At 39.3% G+C, this 22,066-nt stretch overlaps 2 protein-coding genes across 2 annotated transcripts; one reads left to right on the top strand and one right to left on the bottom strand.

Annotated features, from left to right (window-relative positions):
* Nucleotides 1-1,530: 1,530 nt before the first annotated feature.
* On the bottom strand, nt 1,531-6,795 carry LOC136417701 (uncharacterized). Its single transcript, XM_066403520.1, has one exon. The coding sequence runs from the start codon at nt 6,793-6,795 to the stop codon at nt 1,531-1,533; it is 5,265 nt and encodes a 1,754-aa protein (XP_066259617.1).
* A 2,375-nt stretch (nt 6,796-9,170) lies between these two features.
* Nucleotides 9,171-11,104, top strand: LOC136417612 (tigger transposable element-derived protein 4-like). The gene is made up of 2 exons (XM_066403382.1): nt 9,171-9,439; nt 9,577-11,104. The coding sequence occupies exons 1-2, from the start codon at nt 9,419-9,421 to the stop codon at nt 10,639-10,641; spliced, it is 1,086 nt and encodes a 361-aa protein (XP_066259479.1). The 5' UTR covers nt 9,171-9,418; the 3' UTR covers nt 10,642-11,104.
* Nucleotides 11,105-22,066: the final 10,962 nt, after the last annotated feature.

The raw sequence follows: 22,066 nt of genomic DNA, 5'->3' as shown, positions 1-22,066 counted from the left end.
ATCGAGAACATAGTTATAAAAGTGATTAACGGTAATGTGATTTCGTACTGATTAAAACAAAAAGTTAAAAAATATTTCGACTAAAAGAAAAGATACCTACCCCTGAGACTCGCGTTAAAGACGTGGCAATTTGAATTGAGCTCTGAATAAAATCCAACACCATAGGATAGGCCATGTTGTCGTTGTAGATGTTAACATATCTGAAAATGTGGAAATTACCTAAAAGTGGGTTATAGCATGTGTTTGTGACTCACTGAATAATATTATCGTATCTAACAATGAGGTGTTTAAAAAATAAAAAAGCAGCTGTTTCCTCGTCCTCAATGGCATTCAAAGTTTGATATTTCCGTTTAAAATTCTGAAAATTCCTGAGCAAATGGTCTAGCTTTTTTAGCTGCCTAGGGGGGAGGGATAGAGAATTAAACTGATCATGAGGATATCGATGACTACTAGAGAATTAGACACTACTAGAGCGTCTATAAACTGAACAATATACCCCGTCTAAAACTGATAATATATTATTTGTCCATAGGGTATGTAACTCAATAGACCTTATAGTGCTCTTGTATATTAAAAGCAAACCAAGTGGATAGAGACAATTCTTTACAATCTTGGTCGCATTGCCATATGTTTCTTCAACGGGTGCAACCATAATAGATTTTAAGAAGTATGCCAAACTCAAAAAATTCACGCAGTAAATATAGATCTTACATTTCCAATTGAGGTTTTCAACGAGTTTTTTAATCTCGAATTTTGGAATATTATATGATGAAAACTAAACCATTGCTAACTCTACCAATTCATCATCAATAAGATCTCCCTTCATTTCATCTTCAATAATTGTCTTTATCATTTACTTAAAGCTGGGACTTATTCGTGTTATCAATCGCCTACAAAAAATAACGGTGTGTAGCAAGGTAACACATAGATTCGAAGACAACAAATCTGGTTTAATGGGATTGTTTTGACTTAGAGAAACTTTGCCTCTGGATTGAAGGACTGTATAATAAAACGTTTCTCTTGCACTTCTGGATGATATAATTTGGTACAAGTTTAAATAAATATGGTGATTAAGGGACACTTGCTGTGAGGTCTCCTTACAGCGAGAGAGCTAAAAAAAAACTGCCCTATTGAATCTTAAATACCACATTCAGGGATCGGCACCCATAGGCGTACTCCAATAGAAACCTTGTCGACAAAGAGGGTGCTCTTAATAGCAGCCGTTAGAAATGTGGTGCTATTGCACGACAATACAAATGGAGAGAAAGTTAGTCCCTTTCGAGGAACCATCATCATTCAAACAAAGGATTCCCCACATCTGGGCATTCTGGAATAATGTCAATTAGTGACCGTTCATAGGCGTCGCCTCTGGGTGCATGACAAAGTACAATAACTAACGTAAAGATACAAAGTTATAATATTAATAGCCGTATGTGAATGTGCTTATCTAATCACTAGGTATAATCTTAAAATCAGTCATGAACATGCCCCCCACCTTGAAAGCGTCCACTTTCAATAACACTTTCTGTTTTAGTCACTATCAGTCTTATCATTACATGGGAGCGGACATATCTTAGCAAAACTTCGCTTTACTTCACCGCGAACAGTCTTTATGGTAGCCACTCTGGCCACTCCGTCCTTGCCTGGATGGACACGTAAGATCCGTCCAAGTCTCCAATTCATCACTGGTGTGTTGTCTTCTTTGATGATAACCAAGGTACCAACCTTCAGTTGATGCTGGTTCCTTTTCCAACGAACTCGCTGTTGCAGCTCAGACACCACCTCCTTATGCCATCTATCCCAAAAATGCTGGCGCATTTGTTCAATCAGTTGGAATCGGTTTAGCCGATTAGTAGTGATCGTCCTTAAATCGGGTTCTGGAAGGGCGACTAAGGGTCGTCCAATTAACAGGTGAGCCGGGGTTAAAGGATTCAAATCGATAGGATCGGTTGAAAGAGGGCTAAGTGGTCGGGAGTTTAATACTGCTTCTACCTGGGTAAGAAGGGAGTACAATTCCTCAAAGGTCAGTACTTGAGCACCCAAAATCCGTTTTAAATGATACTTACTGGATTTAACACCCGCTTCCCAAAGACCGCCAAAATGGGGCGAGCTAGGGGGAATAAAGCGCCATTCGATACCCTCATTTGTCATGGCATTGACTATATCGCCTTGTGTTTTTTGTAAAAAGGTACCGAAGTTTGACAACTCAGACTGAGCGGCCTTGAAGTTAGTGCCATTGTCTGAATAAATTAATGTCGGTTTGCCCCGACGTGATATGAACCTCTTTAAAGCCAAGATAAAGGAATCTTTACTCAAGTCTGATACAAGTTCTAAATGTATTGCTCGGGACGCAAAGCAGATGAATAATGCCATCCAACATTTGGAAGTTTTTGATCCACGACCCTTTCGATCTTTCACTAAGTACGGTCCTGCGTAATCAACTCCACATACCTTAAAGGGGAATTCTGCCAGTAGGCGTTCCTTGGGTAAATTACCCATCAGTGGTGTTTCAATCTTTGGATTATATTTAAAGCACAGGGCGCATTTTCTGTAAGTTAATTTCGCTAAATTTCTTCCCCCAATAACCCAAAATTTGTCCCGTATGGAGGAATGCAACTGCTGAGGTCCGGCATGCAATAGCCGATGATGCTCGTATTGAAAAATGAGTTTAGTGAGCTTATGTTTAGAGTCTAACAGTATAGGATGCCTTTTCTCATAGGAATAATTTGACTCCGTCAGTCTGCCACCCACTCGTAGCATTGACTGTTCCGCCAAAAAGGGCGTAAGTCCCAAAATTCTACTCTTATGACTGAGCTCAGTGTTTGTCATGAGATTAGAGATATCTTCAGGAAACGATTGCTCTTGGGCAATCTTTATTAAGCGAATTTCGGCATTGGCTATTTCCGCACTAGTTAACGCCCCACCTCGCTCTGTGGTGCTGGGTTTACCCTTTGCCGTACAGTTTCGTAGAAAACGAAACATATAGGCCACTGTACGTTTGATTCGATGATAGCTCGAAAATCTTTCAAATGGAAATTCACTGTTATATACTGTGAGAAACGCTCGGGAAATAATTTTCATTTCGGGTAAATTTTCGTTTCGCCGAAACTTAGACGGCCATGTCGAGGGGTTACCTTTCAGCCAATTCGGTCCATGAAACCACATTTCCGATTCTAGCATTTGAGATGGAGTTAACCCTCTAGACAATAAATCTGCGGGGTTGTCCTTCGAAGGGACATGCCGCCACACATAATCGTGCGTGATCGCTTGAATTTCTGCAACACGAGTGTTTACGAAGGTTTTCAGTAGATTTGGAGAGATTTTTAACCACCCAAGTACCACAGATGAGTCACACCATAAGACGCATTCGTCAAATTTTATATTGATAGAGGATGTGACCTTTAATAAAAGACGAGATAGCACCAACGCACCGCAAAGTTCGAGTCTGGGCAGAGTAAGGGTATGAAGCGGGGCAACCTTGGCCTTTGCGCATAGAAGTCTAACATGCACATCTCCATTTTCATCAACCGACCGAAGATAAATGCACCCTCCGTATGCTGCTTCTGAGCTATCGGAGAATCCATGTATCTGTACCTTAATTGCCCCCGTACACCGAACATATCTGGGTATCCGTAAGGTATTTAATCTTACAAGCTGGTTTCTAAATTGTTGCCAAGCGGTATGAATGCTGGTGGGAACCGCTTCATCCCAGGATAGTTTTTCTAGCCATAAAGCTTGCAATAGGATTTTCGCTTTGATGATACATGCTGCAAGCAGTCCCAGAGGGTCAAATATTTGTGCCGTACCAGCTAAAATCGTGCGTTTGGTGACTGGAAACTCCTTGGATATTGTACCTATATTATACGTCAGGGTATCAGCCTGACAATGCCATATTAACCCTAACGTCTTTGCTGGCTCGTTTTCGCCAAAGTTCAACGTTTGATTTGTCGAATCAGAAGATTCGACGTACCTCAGTGCGTTTTTCTCATTCGAGAAAAACTTACGCAGCTTGAAACAACCCTCGTTCAATATATGAGATATGTCGCGGGCAATTTCGGCCGCCTCTTCTAACGTATCAGCTCCTGTTAAAAGATCGTCCACGTACATGTCATTTTTTATAGCTTGTGACACTCTTTCATTTGATTTTTCGCATTCAAAGGCTAATTGGAACAAACATCTTATCGCTAGAAACGGAGCGGAGCTTGTTCCATAGGTGATCGTCTTTAGTTCGTAAACTTCCACCGGTTTCTGTGCATTATCACGCCATAAAATCCTTTGTAAGGACCGTTGGTCGGGTTCGATCAGAATTTGCCGGTACATTTTCTCAACGTCGGCGGCAACTACGTACCGATGCTGCCGAAACCGCAATAGGATTGACATTAGATCCCTTTGTATGGTAGGACCGATCATCTGAAGATCGTTAAAACTGACCCCGGTCGACGTTTTCATGGAACCATTAAAGACAACTCGAAGCCTTGTTGTTCTGGCTTCGTCACGTACTACGGCATGATGTGGCATATAGTATGCGTGCTTATGTAGCATTGCGCTTGACACCCTTTGCATGTGCCCTAATTTTATGTATTCGGTCATGAATTCGACATATTGAGATTTTAGATTTGGGTTTGAATCGAGTTTTCGTTCGAGCGCAAAGAATTGCCTTTTTGCTTGATGAAATGAATCACCGAGATCGTCAGGAGAAGATTTGAGCGGGATGCGTACTAGAAACCTTCCGTTTTCTAATCGGACGGTGTGTTGATTAAAATGATTTTCACACGCTATTTCTTCCTCGGATTGACTAGATTGAGATGAAAACCCTTCTTCTATCTCCCAAAACCGCGATAATTGATTTTGAATGTCAATTTCTTGTGTCAAGTGACAGTACATATTATTTTTCGGGTGACTAGGAAATGTCTCAATCGATCCTGAAACTACCCATCCCAGTCTTGTTTTCTGTAAAATCGGTTTATTCTTTCCGAGAGAGATCTGACCAACGCAAATCAGCGACCAGAAAACTTCCGCCCCGATTAACATGTCAATTTCACTAGGTTCACCATACCCTGGATCGGATAATTTTATGTTCGAGGGTATGTTATAATTTTGTGTGTTAACACGTACACTCGGCAAGTTTCCCGTTATGTTAGGAAGTACTAGACACGATATTTTTGTTTTGAAGGCATTGTACAACGATTCGATTATGATATCACACTTGTGTTTTACACTCGACCTTAGTTGATTTAAACCTGTTACAGTCATGTTGATTTCCTGTTTATTCAGCTTTAATCTTTCAACTACCTCTCCACGTATGAAGTTAGATTGAGATCCTGAATCTAATAGTACCCGGATGTTAATTGATCTCTTTTCGGGAGTCGAAACTTTCGCTAACGCGGTGCTAAGAAGCACATGTGCTGGATGAGCAGAATTCACACAAAGAGTGCTAGTTTCTTGTACCTGACCCGATCTCTTTTCGGTGGACGCATTGGAGCCCGGACTATTGTTCCCCGTATCATGGTTTCCGGTACCCGAAATATTAGATCGGGTTCCAGATTGAAAATTCTGCGAGGGATTAGCGTTGAGACGCCTATCCAAATGTAACAACGTGTGGTGCTTTAATGAGCACCGTTGACAAGGACGTCCCCTACACACTTTACTATGGTGTCCGAACTTTAAGCAGTTTATGCAAAGTTTAAGTTCTTGTATCCGTTTGATACGTTCTTGTACGTTTAGACTTGATAATTTTTCACAATTTGCGGTTACATGCTCTTGGTTACAAATTGCGCAATTTGACGTCCCCGTAACTAACCCTCGTACTTCCCTTTGCTGCCTGTATTTTAATTCATTCTTGGGTTCTTGTGCCTGAGTCTGGTTCATCTTTATTGTTTCTAATAAAACAGCCTTATTCTTTAAAAATTTCTTCATATCCTCCAGAGACGGGGAGGTGTTCTCAAGATCCCTTTTCGTTTTATATTCCTCCCATTCCCGTGATGTGACGCTGTCTAGTTTTGAACTTATCAGAAAAATGATTAACGTGTCCACGGTGGGCTCCTTCACCTGTTCGAGGCATCGCATATGTTTAGAGACCGTATCTATTAGCCATCTTATACGCTCTGCCGAAGCCTTTGATATAGATTCGATTTGAAAAAGAGCTTTTACATGATTCTGAACTAACACGCGGGGGTTATTGTACCTTTCTAACAACAGCATCCACGCTACTTCGTAATTGCTTGCCGAAAATTCCAAAGATTTTATAACCAACGCCGCAGCTCCCATCAAGCTACCTCTCAAATAATGAAATTTCTGAATGTTACTCAGAACCGTACTAGCATGGATCATTGATTCAAATGTGTCCCGATACTCTAGCCAAGTTTGAAAGTTACCATCAAATTTAGGTATGTCTATGGGAGGAAGCTTAACATTTGTATCATGAGAAGCATTACGCCTAATCGAGGTTGGAGATGACGCAGACTTATTATTACTTAGGTCATTTGATTCTTGCAAAAAAGTTTCTAAATGATGTTTAGCTCTAGAAATTAAATCAAAATATTGGTTGGTAAATAAGGTGCGTTCTGCGAGATCTACATCCGCGCTATTCTCCTCACTTTCAATTTTGGCTTGAATTTCTTCATACTCGAAAAGGACGTTGTCCAAGGCATCTATTCTCGTTTGAAGTTGTCGATAATCGAGCTCTGTGACTGTTTGGTCACTTAGCTGCTTCTCAAATCCTCCCAAAAAGGTTTTGAAAAGGGTCATTTTGGATTTTAATGCCGCTCTTTTACGGATACTGTTTGGTTGAGCCATTGTACAATATTCAGTAACCTGTTCTTAATTTATTGCCCTCTCCCTTGTTTAGATTCCCGCTGTACACTTCAAGAAAAGGGCACTGTAACGTTTTTCCTTTTCTTGGGTACCTATGTACTTTTGGCACCAATCCTTGAATTTAGACCCAAGGATTTGATCACCGTTTGAAATTGTTTCCCTAATCACCGCGTCAAGTCAGCATAAATTTCAGAGGATAAAGGGATTAATTGGAACCGACTCACCCAGTATGATTTGCATCTTGATTTTGCCGTGCTCCGTTTCCCAGCTGCGTTCTCCAGGTTTTTCTTGTACTGTCTTTATCACAATGTCTTGACACTTTCTTGACGACGTACTAACTTTCGGCACCTTTGGTTATCAACACAATTTCACCGTACAGCCCTGCTTCTATCCGGCTCGAAGGACCATGTTTTGACTTAGAGAAACTTTGCCTCTGGATTGAAGGACTGTATAATAAAACGTTTCTCTTGCACTTCTGGATGATATAATTTGGTACAAGTTTAAATAAATATGGTGATTAAGGGACACTTGCTGTGAGGTCTCCTTACAGCGAGAGAGCTAAAAAAAAACTGCCCTATTGAATCTTAAATACCACATTCAGGGATCGGCACCCATAGGCGTACTCCAATAGAAACCTTGTCGACAAAGAGGGTGCTCTTAATAGCAGCCGTTAGAAATGTGGTGCTATTGCACGACAATACAAATGGAGAGAAAGTTAGTCCCTTTCGAGGAACCATCATCATTCAAACAAAGGATTCCCCACATCTGGGCATTCTGGAATAATGTCAATTAGTGACCGTTCATAGGCGTCGCCTCTGGGTGCATGACAAAGTACAATAACTAACGTAAAGATACAAAGTTATAATATTAATAGCCGTATGTGAATGTGCTTATCTAATCACTAGGTATAATCTTAAAATCAGTCATGAACAGGGATTTTCGTTCAGGATCATGTATAATTCTACGTATGCCGTGACTACGAATACAGCATAAATAACAACTATTATGTTGAAGTAGACGTCATAAGCACTTCGCATCTTCTTTTTTCTGGATACGTCAACCCCGACTGTAAAACTTCCAACATAAAGCACCCTTTTACGGCTATTCCCAAGTTTTCGCATTTGGGGTATATCTAGAAAAAGTCTTTAGGATAGGGAACAAGTATTCAAAGATATGTTTTATAATTAACGGGATTTTGAAAGTTGACTTACGATCATGTTTTTCGGTAGCTGTAGTTGAAGCTATCACTTGACATATGCAAATATACAGGGTTATTCACGCTATACGGCGCGGAATATTGTGGCTAAAATACGAGGCTTTCAAAAGGTTTCACTTTTGGGCTATATGGGGATCTATTATGGCTACTTTTTAAAATTATTATCATATTATACAAGGTGTCCCAAAAAGTTCAAAGTTAGTTTAAGTTCAAACGAAATGTGTACCAACATCTGGTCATACGGGCAAAGTGGCAAAAAAACGAGTAATATTCTTAAGTGTAACACAGGGGTTCCTTACATACTAATCACAGATTTAATTCTAGGCTTATGTAGAATACCACTTATCGAACTAATAAATTAAATCAATTATCGGATATTATGTTCTCTACACAAGCCCTAACAATTACGTAGGGCAAAAATAATATCTTTTAACGTTTGTTTATTTTTTAAATGTTGCTTACATCACTAGTAGTGCAAAATGGTCGATTTTTTAAAACTGAAACTTGAGTGAAGTGACACCTCAAATAAAAAATCTTTTAAATCTACATTTCATAATGTATTGCTATTTAAAATCTATCGATTAATTTTGGAGAAAAACTTTTATAAATGTGGTAAAAAATGTAATACAAATTCAGTCAAATAGTACGTGAACAATGAAAAAACTTTTTTGCTAATAGGAAATTGCTTTGTCTTCGATCTTTATTCACAAACAGCCTTTGATTATTTTTATTTATTACTTTGTTTTTTTTTTAAATCGAAACCTATTTGTGAGCACAAAATCGAAAGCAAAACAATTTTCTATTAACAAACAAATTTTTTCATTGTTTACGTACTATTTAACTGAGTTTGTATTGCATTTTTTACTGCGTTTATAGCTATTTTTCTCAAAAACTAATCAATAGATTTTGAATCTCAATACACCATTAAATATACAGTAATGTTCGCTTATAACGAACCCGCTTATAACGAACTTTCGGTTATAACGAACTAATCTATGAAGTACGAACTCAAGTACATTTAGACGTATGTTATTTTTGTCATTTATAACGAACCCGCTTACAACGAACTTTCGCTTATAACGAACCTTAAATTTTTAAAAGAATAGAAAAACTTTACGGTTATAACGAACTTAACGCGGGATTTTACCGAAATCCCAAAGAAGAAAAGTAAACAATTCTCGGGGAAAGTCCAAAATCGTTTGAAGCAAATTGCTGACACAAACGACACAGTTGTTCCAGTATATTGATAGCGTTCAAAGAATTCGTTCGTTAAAAAAATCATGAGTTATATCATTAAAAAAAAAACGTAAAGCTTTAACTTTAAATTGTAAATATGACATTGTTAAACGGTTGCAGAGACATGCCAAACAGAGTGAAATTTGTTCAGAAATGGGATTAAGTAAATCAACGGTAAGAACAATAAAATATGCAATGTTCACAGATATTTTTTTTTGTTATTCCAGTAATTTTCCGGCTTTGTAATAAATTATGTAATTTGAAATAGTATTAATACGAATTAAAATTTGACTATACATATGTAATTTTAGGTTGCAACAATTTGGAAAAATAAAGAAACAATCCTAAAAACCTTCGAAAGTGGACAACATTCAAATGTAAAAAAAATCAAAAAGCCCAATAATTATGAAGTTGACCAAAGACTCTTAAAATGGTTTTCTCAACAAAGAAATAATAACGCAATTGTTAGCGGTGCTATATTACAATCAAAAGCTGAAGATTTTGCAAGTAAGGTGTCCGGAAACCAGGAACCGAAATTTAATAGAAGCTGGATCGAAAGGTTCAAAAGAAGGCATAATATTACGAGTGGAAGAATTGCTGGAGAATCGACTTCAGTTGATATGAACATTGTAGATGACTGGCTGCAAAACAAATGGCCAATAATTAGGTCAAACTTTAAGGATGAGGACATCTTCAATGGAGATGAAACCGGTTTATTCTTCAAGCTTACACCTGATAGAACACTAAAGTTTAAAGGGCAAACCTGTGAAGGTGGAAAGCTTTCCAAAGAAAGAATCACTATATTTGTTGTAGCGAATTTGACAGGATCCGAAAAAAGAAAGTTATTGGTAATTGGAAAATCTAAAAACCCTAGATGTTTTAAGAATATTGTACAATTGCCAGTAACTTATAAGTCCAATAAAAGGGCATGGATGAATTCAGAGATTTTTATAAATGCATTACGTGAATGGGATGAAGAATTACGCCGTAAAAAAAGAAAAATCATATTGTTAGTGGATAATTGTCCGGCTCATCCCGATGTTAAAAATTTGATGTGGATTACGTTAGTGTTTATGCCACCAAACACTAGTTCTAAATTACAACCCATGGATCAGGGTGTTATCCATAGTCTAAAGAGTCATTATCGACGACTCCTCCTCTCGGAAATGATATCTTGTATGGATAGTGGTAAGGAAAAATTTATTATTACTCTTTTGGATGCAATACGCTTTATTCATATGGCATGGCAAAAGGTGTCAAAGCAAACGATTAGAAATTGTTTTCGACATGCCGGTTTTCTCGAAAATGAGAATTTTGATTCAGATGATGACTTACCATTAGTCGAATGGCTTAAAAAAAAATCAATGCAAAAATAAAACCGATATTCAAGAGGATTTTCTTCAAACCAACAACGATTTTCATGAATTTGTTCATGTGGATGACAATCTTGTGAGCGTTGAGTTTTTAGACGATAATGCCGTTATTGCGTCTGTGTCTTCTGCATCTGACACTTATGATGATGATGAGGAAGACGAAGATGCAGCATATGAGAATAATGAAATAATATCCGTTCCTACAACCACAGAAGCACTTCGATATGTTTCTAGTATTCGTCAATTTCTTCAATCGCGAAATACTCCACAAAATGTTCTCGATGGAATAGCCCATGTGGAATTACATATAAATGAAATTCATTTCACCACAATAAAACAAACCAAAATTAGCGATTTTTTTCTTTCTAATTCCTAAAAAGTGTTGTTAAATTTAACAAATATGTATTATTTAAATTGGTTACTAGTTGAAGAATGTTACTTGTTGACTTTTTTAAAATATATATGTATGTAAATAAAGTGTTATGTATTAATTAAAAAAACAATCATAACACCATTTATTGCTTATAGCGAACTTCGGTTATAACGAACTATTTACTACGGTCCCTTGGGGTTCGTTATAAGCGAACATTACTGTATATAGTTTCTAAAGACCTTTAATTTGAAGTGGCACTTGACCCACGTTTTAATTTTAAAAAATCGGCAATTTTGCTCTTCCGGTAACGTAAGCAACATTAAAAAAATAAACAAACGTGAAGAGATAGTATTTTTTGTGCTATTTAATGCTGTTGTTGAACTTTAAAACAATAATAACGCAGCATCGGGTTTGATACTACTGTAGATATAGGATGGTATTTATATTTTATAATGAAATCACAGGTCAGAAAAAGGATTATAAATGTGCGTTTATTAATACAAAGTAAACAAAGCGGAGGACAAAGTAACTTATGAATTTGTGAGCGCGGAAGCGACTCTTGAGTTGTCCACGACCAACCGAATCCAGAAGAAAAGAGAGCTCGTATATGCCCTGCAAATCCTTAAATACTAAAATCCATTGCGATAAACCATGGGTTTTAGTATTACATTAACCCACTCGCAAGAATTTGGAAAGTGCAAAAAAAGGGTACCAAAGTGATGATGTATTTCGTGAACTTCACAATATATCAACACAAGGCACGTTATAAAACTCGACGATGCGATTAAAATTGAAGAGGATCTCTTTCAAAAAGAGTGTGCGTGTTTGGAAGACTCTCACATTAACTTATCATACCATATAAAAGTCTATATTGTATTTATATGGCTGGGGTTGCCGAAATTTCTTAAAATATTGTTCTTTTTCTTCGTTGCTAAATGAATTAAAATAAAATGCAGCCACTCTTAAATTATCCTCTGAGCTTCGTACTTCAAGAATTCTGGTACATACCAACATTTGCGTCACACTACTTTGCTTAAGTGCCTTCAAGAGTACTAAAGTCTTATCTTTGTGCGTAGGACTAATCTCATCAAACCCATCAAATAAGAAAGCGACTTTTATGCTTAGGCTTTCACGAGCGTTTTACCTTCCTTTAAAGCATATTCGAGTAATCTTTTCTGTAACAGTTCATCGTCTGTGCCACTTCTAAGTAATATTTCTGTTATAAATTCAATTGCCTGATCTGCACCATCTTCTATAAAATTTACATCTACCAATGTGAGTTTTCCTGCTCCTGGAAGCTGTTCAGAAGGTGCGGCATAGTCGTTAAGGTTCATTCGTTTCACTTATATTTCAGGATGTGCGAATTTGAAGTTTTTGCCAATGTTAGACATGATTGAATTTTGCCAATCCCGGTTCCGCTGCGATAAAGTTCACTTTATTTTCCATTGATCTTTTAATTGACTTTATAATTTCTTCTTCTTTAATTTTAGCACCGTTCGTTTCACTATTTATATTGCAGATAAAGCCCTTTACTGGGCCAGTAGTTGTAAATTGCTTTAACACTAAATAACCTGCAGTGTTTTCTGGCAAAAATATATATTATGGATCTTTGACACATTTTGTTCACTATATCTTCTAAGTAGATTTGAAAAACTTATAGTTTGGTTAATTAATTTCATTCCACTTCCCAGTTGGTCGTAATCAAACAGGGGGTTCTTTTCAAAGTTGGCACCTAATTTATGTAAGTCGCCTGTTGAGGCATTTGATATAACGACACAGTTAGAAGTTAAAAAATATTGTCGGTTAGAACTGTTTTAACTACAATTTGCAGCCTTAATGTGCAGTTAATAAAAATAACTCCTTCCTCTTCTGGACTAAATTTATGCAATATAAGTTCACGTTTTTGAAACAGCTTTATCAACGTTTTGTTACCAATAATTGTGTTAGCATCAGCAGTACTCAAAATTTGATTAAAAGAAATACTCTTACCCTGGAAATTAATATTTTTCTGTAGTAATTCCATTTTTGATTTATCATTTAAGACACTGAAATTGCTGTTGTCATAGATGAACAAATTCTAAAATTCAAAGTTTTTGACCTTTCCAAACATCCTAGCAGCTTCGATAAAATTTAAAATTTAATGGCTAAGTATATACAAAATATATACACGAACTACGAGTGTTCGCACCCAACATGTCGGATATATAAAATGGCACGTGACAAGCCGTATGTAGGACACGATGGACGGTGTTATGTCCTGTCGTCATCAGAGAATGTTTTAAGAGAAGTACACTGGGCAGTTTACCACCTGGGTTTTGAACTCTTATGTGAACATTTGCAAAACTAAGACGTACACTTGTGTGTAAAGAGAATTTTGAGGTAAGCTATTTGATGCGTGACGTAATGTTGTTTGATTAGGTAATGTACTGGAAAAATCAGCTGAAAAAATTAATTTAAAGGGCGGCCTCATTTATTACGTGGCATTTGAGAAATTTCAGGAGCCTTTCAAGATCGCTGAAGTGGACTTATGGAGTTCTTGCCAAGCTTTTTCAATAGATTTTCTAGTGTGAAACCAGTGCATTCACAGAATGAGATGAGATGAGGTGGTGTTAATGTTGATTAAGGAGGCCTCTATCCCGTGGATTGAGCAATCTATCGGACGCGTCCCCCGGGTGGCGGATAGGGGAACAGCCAGGACTTCTTGTGGGGTCACTGGTTCGTGGGAGTGATAAGTGATCGCTTCAACCTAAAAATAACACGAACGAAAACTTCCGTCGTGGACCAGCTTAACAAACCGTAAACAGCTGATGGATTCCGGCAACGGGGGCAGGGATGTCATCGGTACCGGGGTGGATCAGGTGAACGGGGATCCTTCGCGTATCAAGTGGTGAGGCCACTATAACACCTCCCATCTCCCAATTCTCGTGGTATGGTGCGCGCCCAAGGGATGCAAGGATGGGGGGAAGCCCAATCTTCAGCGGCCTCGAAGGGGTTCACACAGTGGACACGGGCTTAGCGAGCTCGCGGTATCTTAACTGAAATTGTACTTACCTCACACAGTGCAATTTCATTCAACTTACCTGCCATTTTCTGAAACTTCCACTCTTTGGAGCATCCTGTTCTTGCCCCCACTTATCCAAGGAGCAAACCGTAAACAGCCGATGGGTCTTGGTAGGGGCTGCAGAGATATGGTCAACATCGGAGTTGATTGGGTGCGCGGGGATCGTTAGGGTTCGCGTGGTGAGGCCACTATAAATACCTTCCAATGCGCTTCCGGATGCGCGCCGACGGGATGCATGGCTGGATAGGAGTCCAGTTCGAAGCGGCTCCGTTGGGGTTCACCTTCATCTAGTGAACACAGACGTGACGAATCTGTGGTACCTAAGCTGAAATTGTACTACAATCCCAAAGTGCGATTTGTCCTACTTACTTTATCCTTCTCAAAAAACCCGCCTTCGGAGTGTCCTGGAACTTATCCATAAATCTTAGACTATTTCTATTCTAAATAACTTATACTTACTGTTATGTCCGTGGGATATAACGAAATAATAAAAACTACTAAAATACAAGTATATTGTACAAGGACTATTTACAGTATATGTAAAGGCTAGAAGATTACTGCGTACTCTGATATTCCGCTCTTCGATCCCGCATGCATTTATATGTAAGGTCCAGGCGTCGAAAACTAAAGCGCTCGAATATTCCTGAACGTTGTGGAAGAGTGCTTAACGTTTAGTTTACGACAGGGGAGTTTTAGCATGGATATTAATATGTAACACTTACGTAATACTTACCTGGATGATGTGAAGTCCTTACGTGTGTAAAATTTATTGATACTTGAATGATGAGTGACTTAAAAAAACAAGTACCGTAGGCGGGTGGTAATGCCACCACCGGCTCCGACCGGGTGAAAACCTAGGTGGCTGGTGCTGGCCCCAAGGATTATGGGGGGGGGGGGCTATGCCACATCAGGAAGAATAACCTACCAGGCAGGCTGGAGAAAATGGAGACGAGAGAGGGGTTCGCGAGGAGCTCCAAGCTTAAGTGAACTCCTCCAAAGGAGGGAAAGGAACCAAGGGAGGAACGGGAAACAAGGAGGTAACGGGTGTAAGGAGGAGATGGGAGAGGAGGTGCAAGGGAAACTGGTGAGAAGAGCGAGTGAGGGGAAGATGAGGGAGGAGCTTTCCTTCGTCTTTTCAGAGGAGATGCCTCCTCCGGCGAGTACCCACAAAGGAGGAAAGCGGAGGAGGGAAGAGGAGAGCTTTTCCCTCTCATTTACAGGGACGGCGCTGAAGGAGGCGGTGGCGAGAGTCGAGGACCTCGATCGCTTCCTCAAGACGGCCTACAGGCCGTGGCACGATATTGTCAATGCTGTGGCGGGCGTGAGAATTGCGCTGCGTAAGGTAAAGCACACCGATCGCTCGACAACGGCGAAGACAAGGGGAGAGGATGAGGAGAAGGAGAGACTCAGGAGGAAAGTCGTGGAGGTATTGGAACGAGCGGGACGTGGGGCAGTGGAAATGGCTGACTGCGCCGCGCAGACGGAGACAGGCGCGGAGAGGAGAGTGGCCGCGCAGCGAGACCGGGTCAAGAGTCTGATGGCTGCTGGAAGAGTGCAGGAGGCGATTAGTGAGGAGTGGGAGGATGGCCTCTTCACCGCCACGGAGTTGGTAAGTGGGGTGGTACCCCAGGTATAGGGGACGGAACGTGATATTCATCAAATGGACTTCTTTAACTGAGATTCCATTTTCTTCTTTCAGCTTGCTTTTCACCTCTTCCCGCGAGATTTTCCCCTGCAATCCTTTGAGGACAAAAGTATACGTTCTGTCCTCGAATGTAGCGTACGTGGGAAATTCTAAATCTGCCAACTCAAAATTCCGTTTGAAGTAGGTTCAGTCATTAATGTACTTCACGTATACTATGACTGAGTTCTTGATGTTTTTTACAAATAATTTTATGTTGGTGGTAAGGTCCTTGTGATGGATAAGTTTACCAGGCACAACTAACGGGGGGGTGTTGTGGATATGCCTGCCACAGAATCTATAGGTCTTGAATAATTGCAATTTTTATAAAAGTTAAAGAAAAACATTCGCTACAGGGTACTGTCTAATGTTTTTCAGGACTTTAATGTAAATTCTTGTTAATTTAAGGTAGTTACGCATAGCATAATTTAAAATTAATCTTGTTAAGGTAGTTACACATAAAATAATTTAGAATTAAAAAAAAAAACGTGTAATCTTCGGGCCCAGCATCCTCGTGATACGTCTATGAACGTCACTAGTTCGAGAAGTAACTTTCGCCAAGCACAGGGTTTTTTCACCCATTACCCTTGGATAGTAGACGAGCCAAGTGGTGGAATTTCCAGCGGCTTCTTTGTCGGAACTAGTACCAGGGTGCAATTACGATTACCGAAAGACCCAAAAAAGGCCAAATCGTGCCTCCCGAGCGTTACGCTTTAACGCGGCCAGTAGTTATTGGACCAATAACTACCCCATAGTCTAAGTACGCCTATGGTTGTTCTCCAGTTGATGCGGTATTTAAGAATTTGCAATATGCGAAAAAGCTCTCTTGCAATCTTGTACCCCCGCGTCATAGGACCTTGCTTTTGGTTCTTAACTATCGGCTCAAGTGTCCTCTTATTCGTTATGTGCCTCCCGTAAATGAATCGGTGAATTGGTTCCCGGAGGGCCGAGCGGAAATCCCGGAAGAGGTATTTAACCCCGACTGGTTAATTTCACGAGAATCCTTCGAAAATTCATAATCGACACGCTGTAAAACAGTGAGTTCGGGAGTGTTATTGCTATATCCGGCAACAAAGAGACACATGTTAGTTGTAGATTATCTAGCATAAGAATGGCATTGTACTATCGGCCACAAAAGTGGTCGACCACGCTAAGGTTCAAAATCGCTTGACGCGTATTCCGAGCGAAGGTACCTTATCAGGTCATAAAAAATGATCCACAACAAAAACGTGTCGAGCGAATAAATTTAGAATTTTACATCGAATACCAAGTTTGCCGGAATATTCTCAGGATGATAATTTCAAATAAATCATTATTGCTAGTAATTGTGTGAAAACATCACTATATTAACATTGAATTTTGTAAATTGCAAAAGTTGATATGGCTATATAATTGTTTAAGATGAAAACTAAAAAAATACATGTTAAATTCAATTATAAACAAGACCACTAATTTACAAAACACTGTAGAACAACTTACTAAACTTCAAGACTTTTATTAACAATAATATTTTATTGGGAATTAGGAATTAACTAGTCCGACTCTTTCCTACCTCTCACTTAACAATCAAGTGATTTCTATGTCGCAAAAGTTCTTTAGACAAAAGATGACATGAACGGCATTTTTCGTAATGCGTACGTTAAAAGGGAAAATTTCAAGACACCTTTTTTTCGGAAATACAGTACTGTTCAGGACTGATCCTAAGGTTGTTCATAGTGATTAGATAAGCACTTTAGCATAATGCGAATTAGTACTGCTGTTTGCATCGCAACCTAGTAGCTTTAGTTTAGTTTATCATATTTTATCATGCACCCAGAGGCGACGCCTATGAACGTCAACAAATTGGCACCATTTCTGAATGCCCAGATGTGGGGAATCCTTTGTCCTAATGATGATGGTTCCTCGAAAGGGCCAACTTTCCCTCAAGTAGCTTTGTTTTGCAATAGCACCACGTTTCTAACGGCTGCAATTAAGAGCACCCTCTTTGTCGACGAGGTTTCTACTGGAGTACGCCTATGGGTGCCGATCCCTGAATGTAGTATTTAAGGTTTCAAAGGGTAGTTTTTCGCTCTTTCTACGATTCGATCACACTGCGACTATCCCTTAATCACCATATTTATTGTTTAAAAGTGTACCCAATATATCATCCTGAAGTGCAAGGAGAAACGTTTTTTTTCTACAGTCCGTCAATCCAATAGGCAAGGTTTCTCTAAAATATGAACAAGTACGATCGAGAGAAAATAAACTTAAAATTTATATAAATAAATGACAAAATTAAAAATAAACAATTCTAATAGCGGGTTACTCCCCCATTGGCGTCGATGACGTCTTGTAGCTTCCGGCCCATTGAACCCAGAAGGTTTTGACACAAGGGTGAACCTCTAACCGCATTTCAGATTTGGTTGCAATGTGCCACCAAATCTTCGGTAGTACGTTCATTGTTATTGTGCCACCTTTGAACCATTAGGCCCCATAAATTTCCTATGGGGTTAAGGTCTGGTGAATATGCCAGGGAAGATTATTTATGTCTAGATATTCGTGATACCAGTAGCTCACGATGTTTGCGCGATGTATCCTACAGTTGACATCAACATAATTGATGACAGGCATTTCTGCCACAGGATACAAAGTACGAACAGAAGGAAGCATAACTTCGTCGAGCATCCGAACGTACTTAATAGAATTCGCCGTGACCATCAGCAGACATCCACCCATAGAAATTAACCCGTATTCGGCCAAACTTTCTGTTCGATACAGCATAGCGTTCATCGTACCGAGTATTATGAAGTCGCCATAAATGTAGCCTGCCGTTTTCGCTTGACAAAAAAGTTTTTTCGTCAGCAAAAATAGCATTTGCCCAATTGAAATTTAAATACTCTTGGGCAAATGCTAAGCAGGCCTGTTTATGTTGCTCTGTCAGAGCAAGTTTCGTTGCTGGTCGCCGATTATGAAGACCCTCTTTATGAAGAGTCTTTCGGATGATCTCCATACTTACATCCCAACGTACAGCATACTGGGATGTTCGTCGGAAACCACATTCCCGAAAATCGGCGACCAGTTCCTTTCGCTGGTCGTCCGATAACTTGGGGGGTCTACCAGGCCTGGGTCGCTGGTCTACGTGACCCTCGATCCCATGACGGGTGATCCAGCGACGGGCGGTCTCCCTTTGAAACGAGATCAAAACTGCACGGGCACAAAAAATTTGAAAAACCTCTGAAATTTGAGTTTCTGAACAGCAATTCTTCCTATAACACAGCAGACGTCTCACAGATTTTTCGCTCAACTCTAGATGAAATTCTTGCCCGAAGTAACAATATAAACAAAAAAACGCCCCCAAATTTGAGCCAATGATAAAGTTACCTTAATTGAAAAAAGACAATGTGATTACGTACCGTAATATTCAACTCACGACTAATTTCGGAAACATTGTGCCCTTGTTCGTACAAAAGTACTATATTATTTTTTACGTCATTGCTCAGATTCGGAGCCATTGCGCCTTAACGATGAACTGAGAAAATACCAAAAAATAAAATTGTCTTAATGAACTAAGCCAGCAATACATGTTTGTGTGGAAAATATTGATGTATACACAAAAAGGAGGATGCAACAAAATGCAATGTAGGTCAAGTGTGACAAAAAAAGTTATCCGACCCATAGTACTGCAAGTGATTTTCATTTGAAACTGGTCGGTCACTTTTGTGGTCGATAGTACATGAAAGCTTTCATAAAGAAACTAATATAGGGTTGCTTATAAATTCACTTAATGTAAATGCAAAAAACATGTCGTCTCATAATATTGTAACTTATCCTTAGATATATGCAGAATGTCACAGGCACCTGCTGGTGTTCCATTGTAAATTAGAAATGGACTAAACTTATATTAGTCAAAATAGATCATTTGTGGTAAAAGATAAAGGTCTGTTTATCATCTCGCCTAAAAACATATGGAGGTGCGAAAAGGATGATTAAGGGATGCAAGCGTGGGAAGAATGTGGAAGGTATGGTGGTAGGCTTTTTGGAAGAAAAGCAGATGCACCCGGGGTGACTCTCACGCATCAAAAAGGGATTCATTCGATTCCCGATTCTAGAGAAATAAAGAAGTATTGTCTAAACTTGTGTTTTTGTTTCTCTGAGTTAGGAATCTTCTGACATACATGTATATGGATTTTTTGACACACGATGACTATTCAAAAAATACAAAAGATATAAGAATGAATGGTGGTTTACTAAACTTGTTTTTAAAAACGACCTAAATTACAATATACCTATAAACAAATTACAAGTCGATATTAATATAAAGGAACCAATTACTAGTATAGGAGTATCGGGTAAACGAATTCAACACCTGACCAATACAAGGTACGCTACAGATCCATCAGGTACAATCAAGAAATCAATTTCCAAAGTCATGGTTGGTGTAAAGATCAGGACGCTGCTGCGACCAATGGGCTTCGTAACAGTTTCCCATTCCAGATATAGTTTGGCAGTCCGGTTGAATGTGCAAATTTAAAAATCTGGCTACCTTTTCGTGTAGTACTGAGACGTTTGCACCTGTGTCCACTAGATATGATATTGAGGTAATCGATGAGTCGTTGGCGATTTCAGCTAACGGGAATGAACGAATAAAACGCGTATTTTATGACAGGAGTACTCGTTTTGATGCTTCATGTCATTGTTTACGGTAACAGGTTTCTTCTGTATGGCCCTTCTTTTTACAGATTTTACAACGTTTCACATTCACTGGATTGTCATTGGCAGCAAAAAAAAATTTGGTGGTTTTACTTCGGACGGACCAAGGCGATTTTTTGTTTCTGCACCGGAGGGACCGGGCAATACTTTTTCCAATGCAGACCGAAAATCCTCTTTGTACCTGTAATTTACCTCTTTATGTCCATAATGATAGCATCTTCGACAGTTTCCTATAAAACTAGGGTTCCCATCACGTAAACTATGCGCTCGTTTTCGTGAAAAGTCGCGCACTTTAATCTTTAATCTTATTAGCATCACAGGCAGCCAACAGTTTTAACAGTTCAGAATCACGTGTAGGAGTCTGCAAGCAGATTCGGTGTTTCACTCCCGTGTTTTGAATATCGTACTCAATAAGACTTAGCACAATGTTCCATGGAAAGTGTGGATAAAATCTTCTGATAGATGTCAGTTTCGCGTTACCATATTCTACCAGTGATTGGAATTTTGAACTGGTAATCTCCAGACAGGCTGGAATACGAGTGGCAGGAGTGCCTAGCTCAGGAAAGGCTAAGTTATAATAAGGCAACGAATACGTAAAATCGTATATTAACTTAAAACAAAATTTACCACAACTGTCTGCATTAGGACGGACCAGTTGGTTCTGGCACATCGAAAATCAAGATCCGAGCTCGCAGGTTCGCCATAAACCAAACAAATAAACAAAGGTTCGACACTTGGGGAACGATGCCCATTGCGTCTAAACAAAATTATATTGTCCACTGATTATCACAGCTATTTTGAAATCTCGTCGAAAAGAAGGCCAATCTCTGACATTTGGTTTCCAGTGTTGATAAAATCGTGCCGCACGATCATTGCAAAGCGTGGCCAGCTTTTAACACAATTAATGTGTCCGTTATTTCAAGCTCCTATCGAATACGGCTCACATCATCCATACACTCGATCATAGTAAAAGATGTATCATCCGGGTCGAAGCTTGCTAAGTGAAACTGCACCGAAGCCATGCTTATAGTTTCCGGAACTGGCGTAGTAACAAATTGCGAAATTGTGCCCTTAACGAAGCCGTTTGCAAAGTAGCTTGCGTAGCCTGGGCGTTGGCCATTGTTGCCAAAATTTCCATTATCTGTCTGTGAAAACTATTGTTGCTTTCCTGCTGCATTTGGAAAAATAACATCATGTTACTATCCCTTAAAGATTCATTTCTATTAGGTACTGTTTCTGATTTATTTTGAACGACCGGACCTACTGCGCGTTCGCGTCTTTCACTATCGTCAGCCATTTTTCGTTCACACACTAAAAGTCACTTTTAGGTCCTTTCTTCCGTGATTCATTCACACGAAGATATCCCACTTCTGATGATAGAATGAAGGTGTATGAAAGACCTTCTGCCTTCAATTAAAATCAAAACGACTTGCAAAAATACGCTTTATTGTGACACTGACATCCGTTCTTTTATGCTTGACCCAATTTTCCTTTCTCTTTTGTTTTCGAAAAACTACTGACTTGCCACCTTCTCAGGGTCATCCCTCTGCGTCCCAAAAACCCAAGAGGTTGGTTTCTATGAGACAGGCGGCACACTCCGCCGTGGTCTGAGTGATTTGGAGCG

Source organism: Euwallacea similis, chromosome 29 (genome assembly GCF_039881205.1).
Source record: "Euwallacea similis isolate ESF13 chromosome 29, ESF131.1, whole genome shotgun sequence".
Lineage (NCBI taxonomy): Eukaryota > Metazoa > Arthropoda > Insecta > Coleoptera > Curculionidae > Euwallacea > Euwallacea similis.
This window is presented reverse-complemented; position numbering and strand designations above follow the sequence as displayed.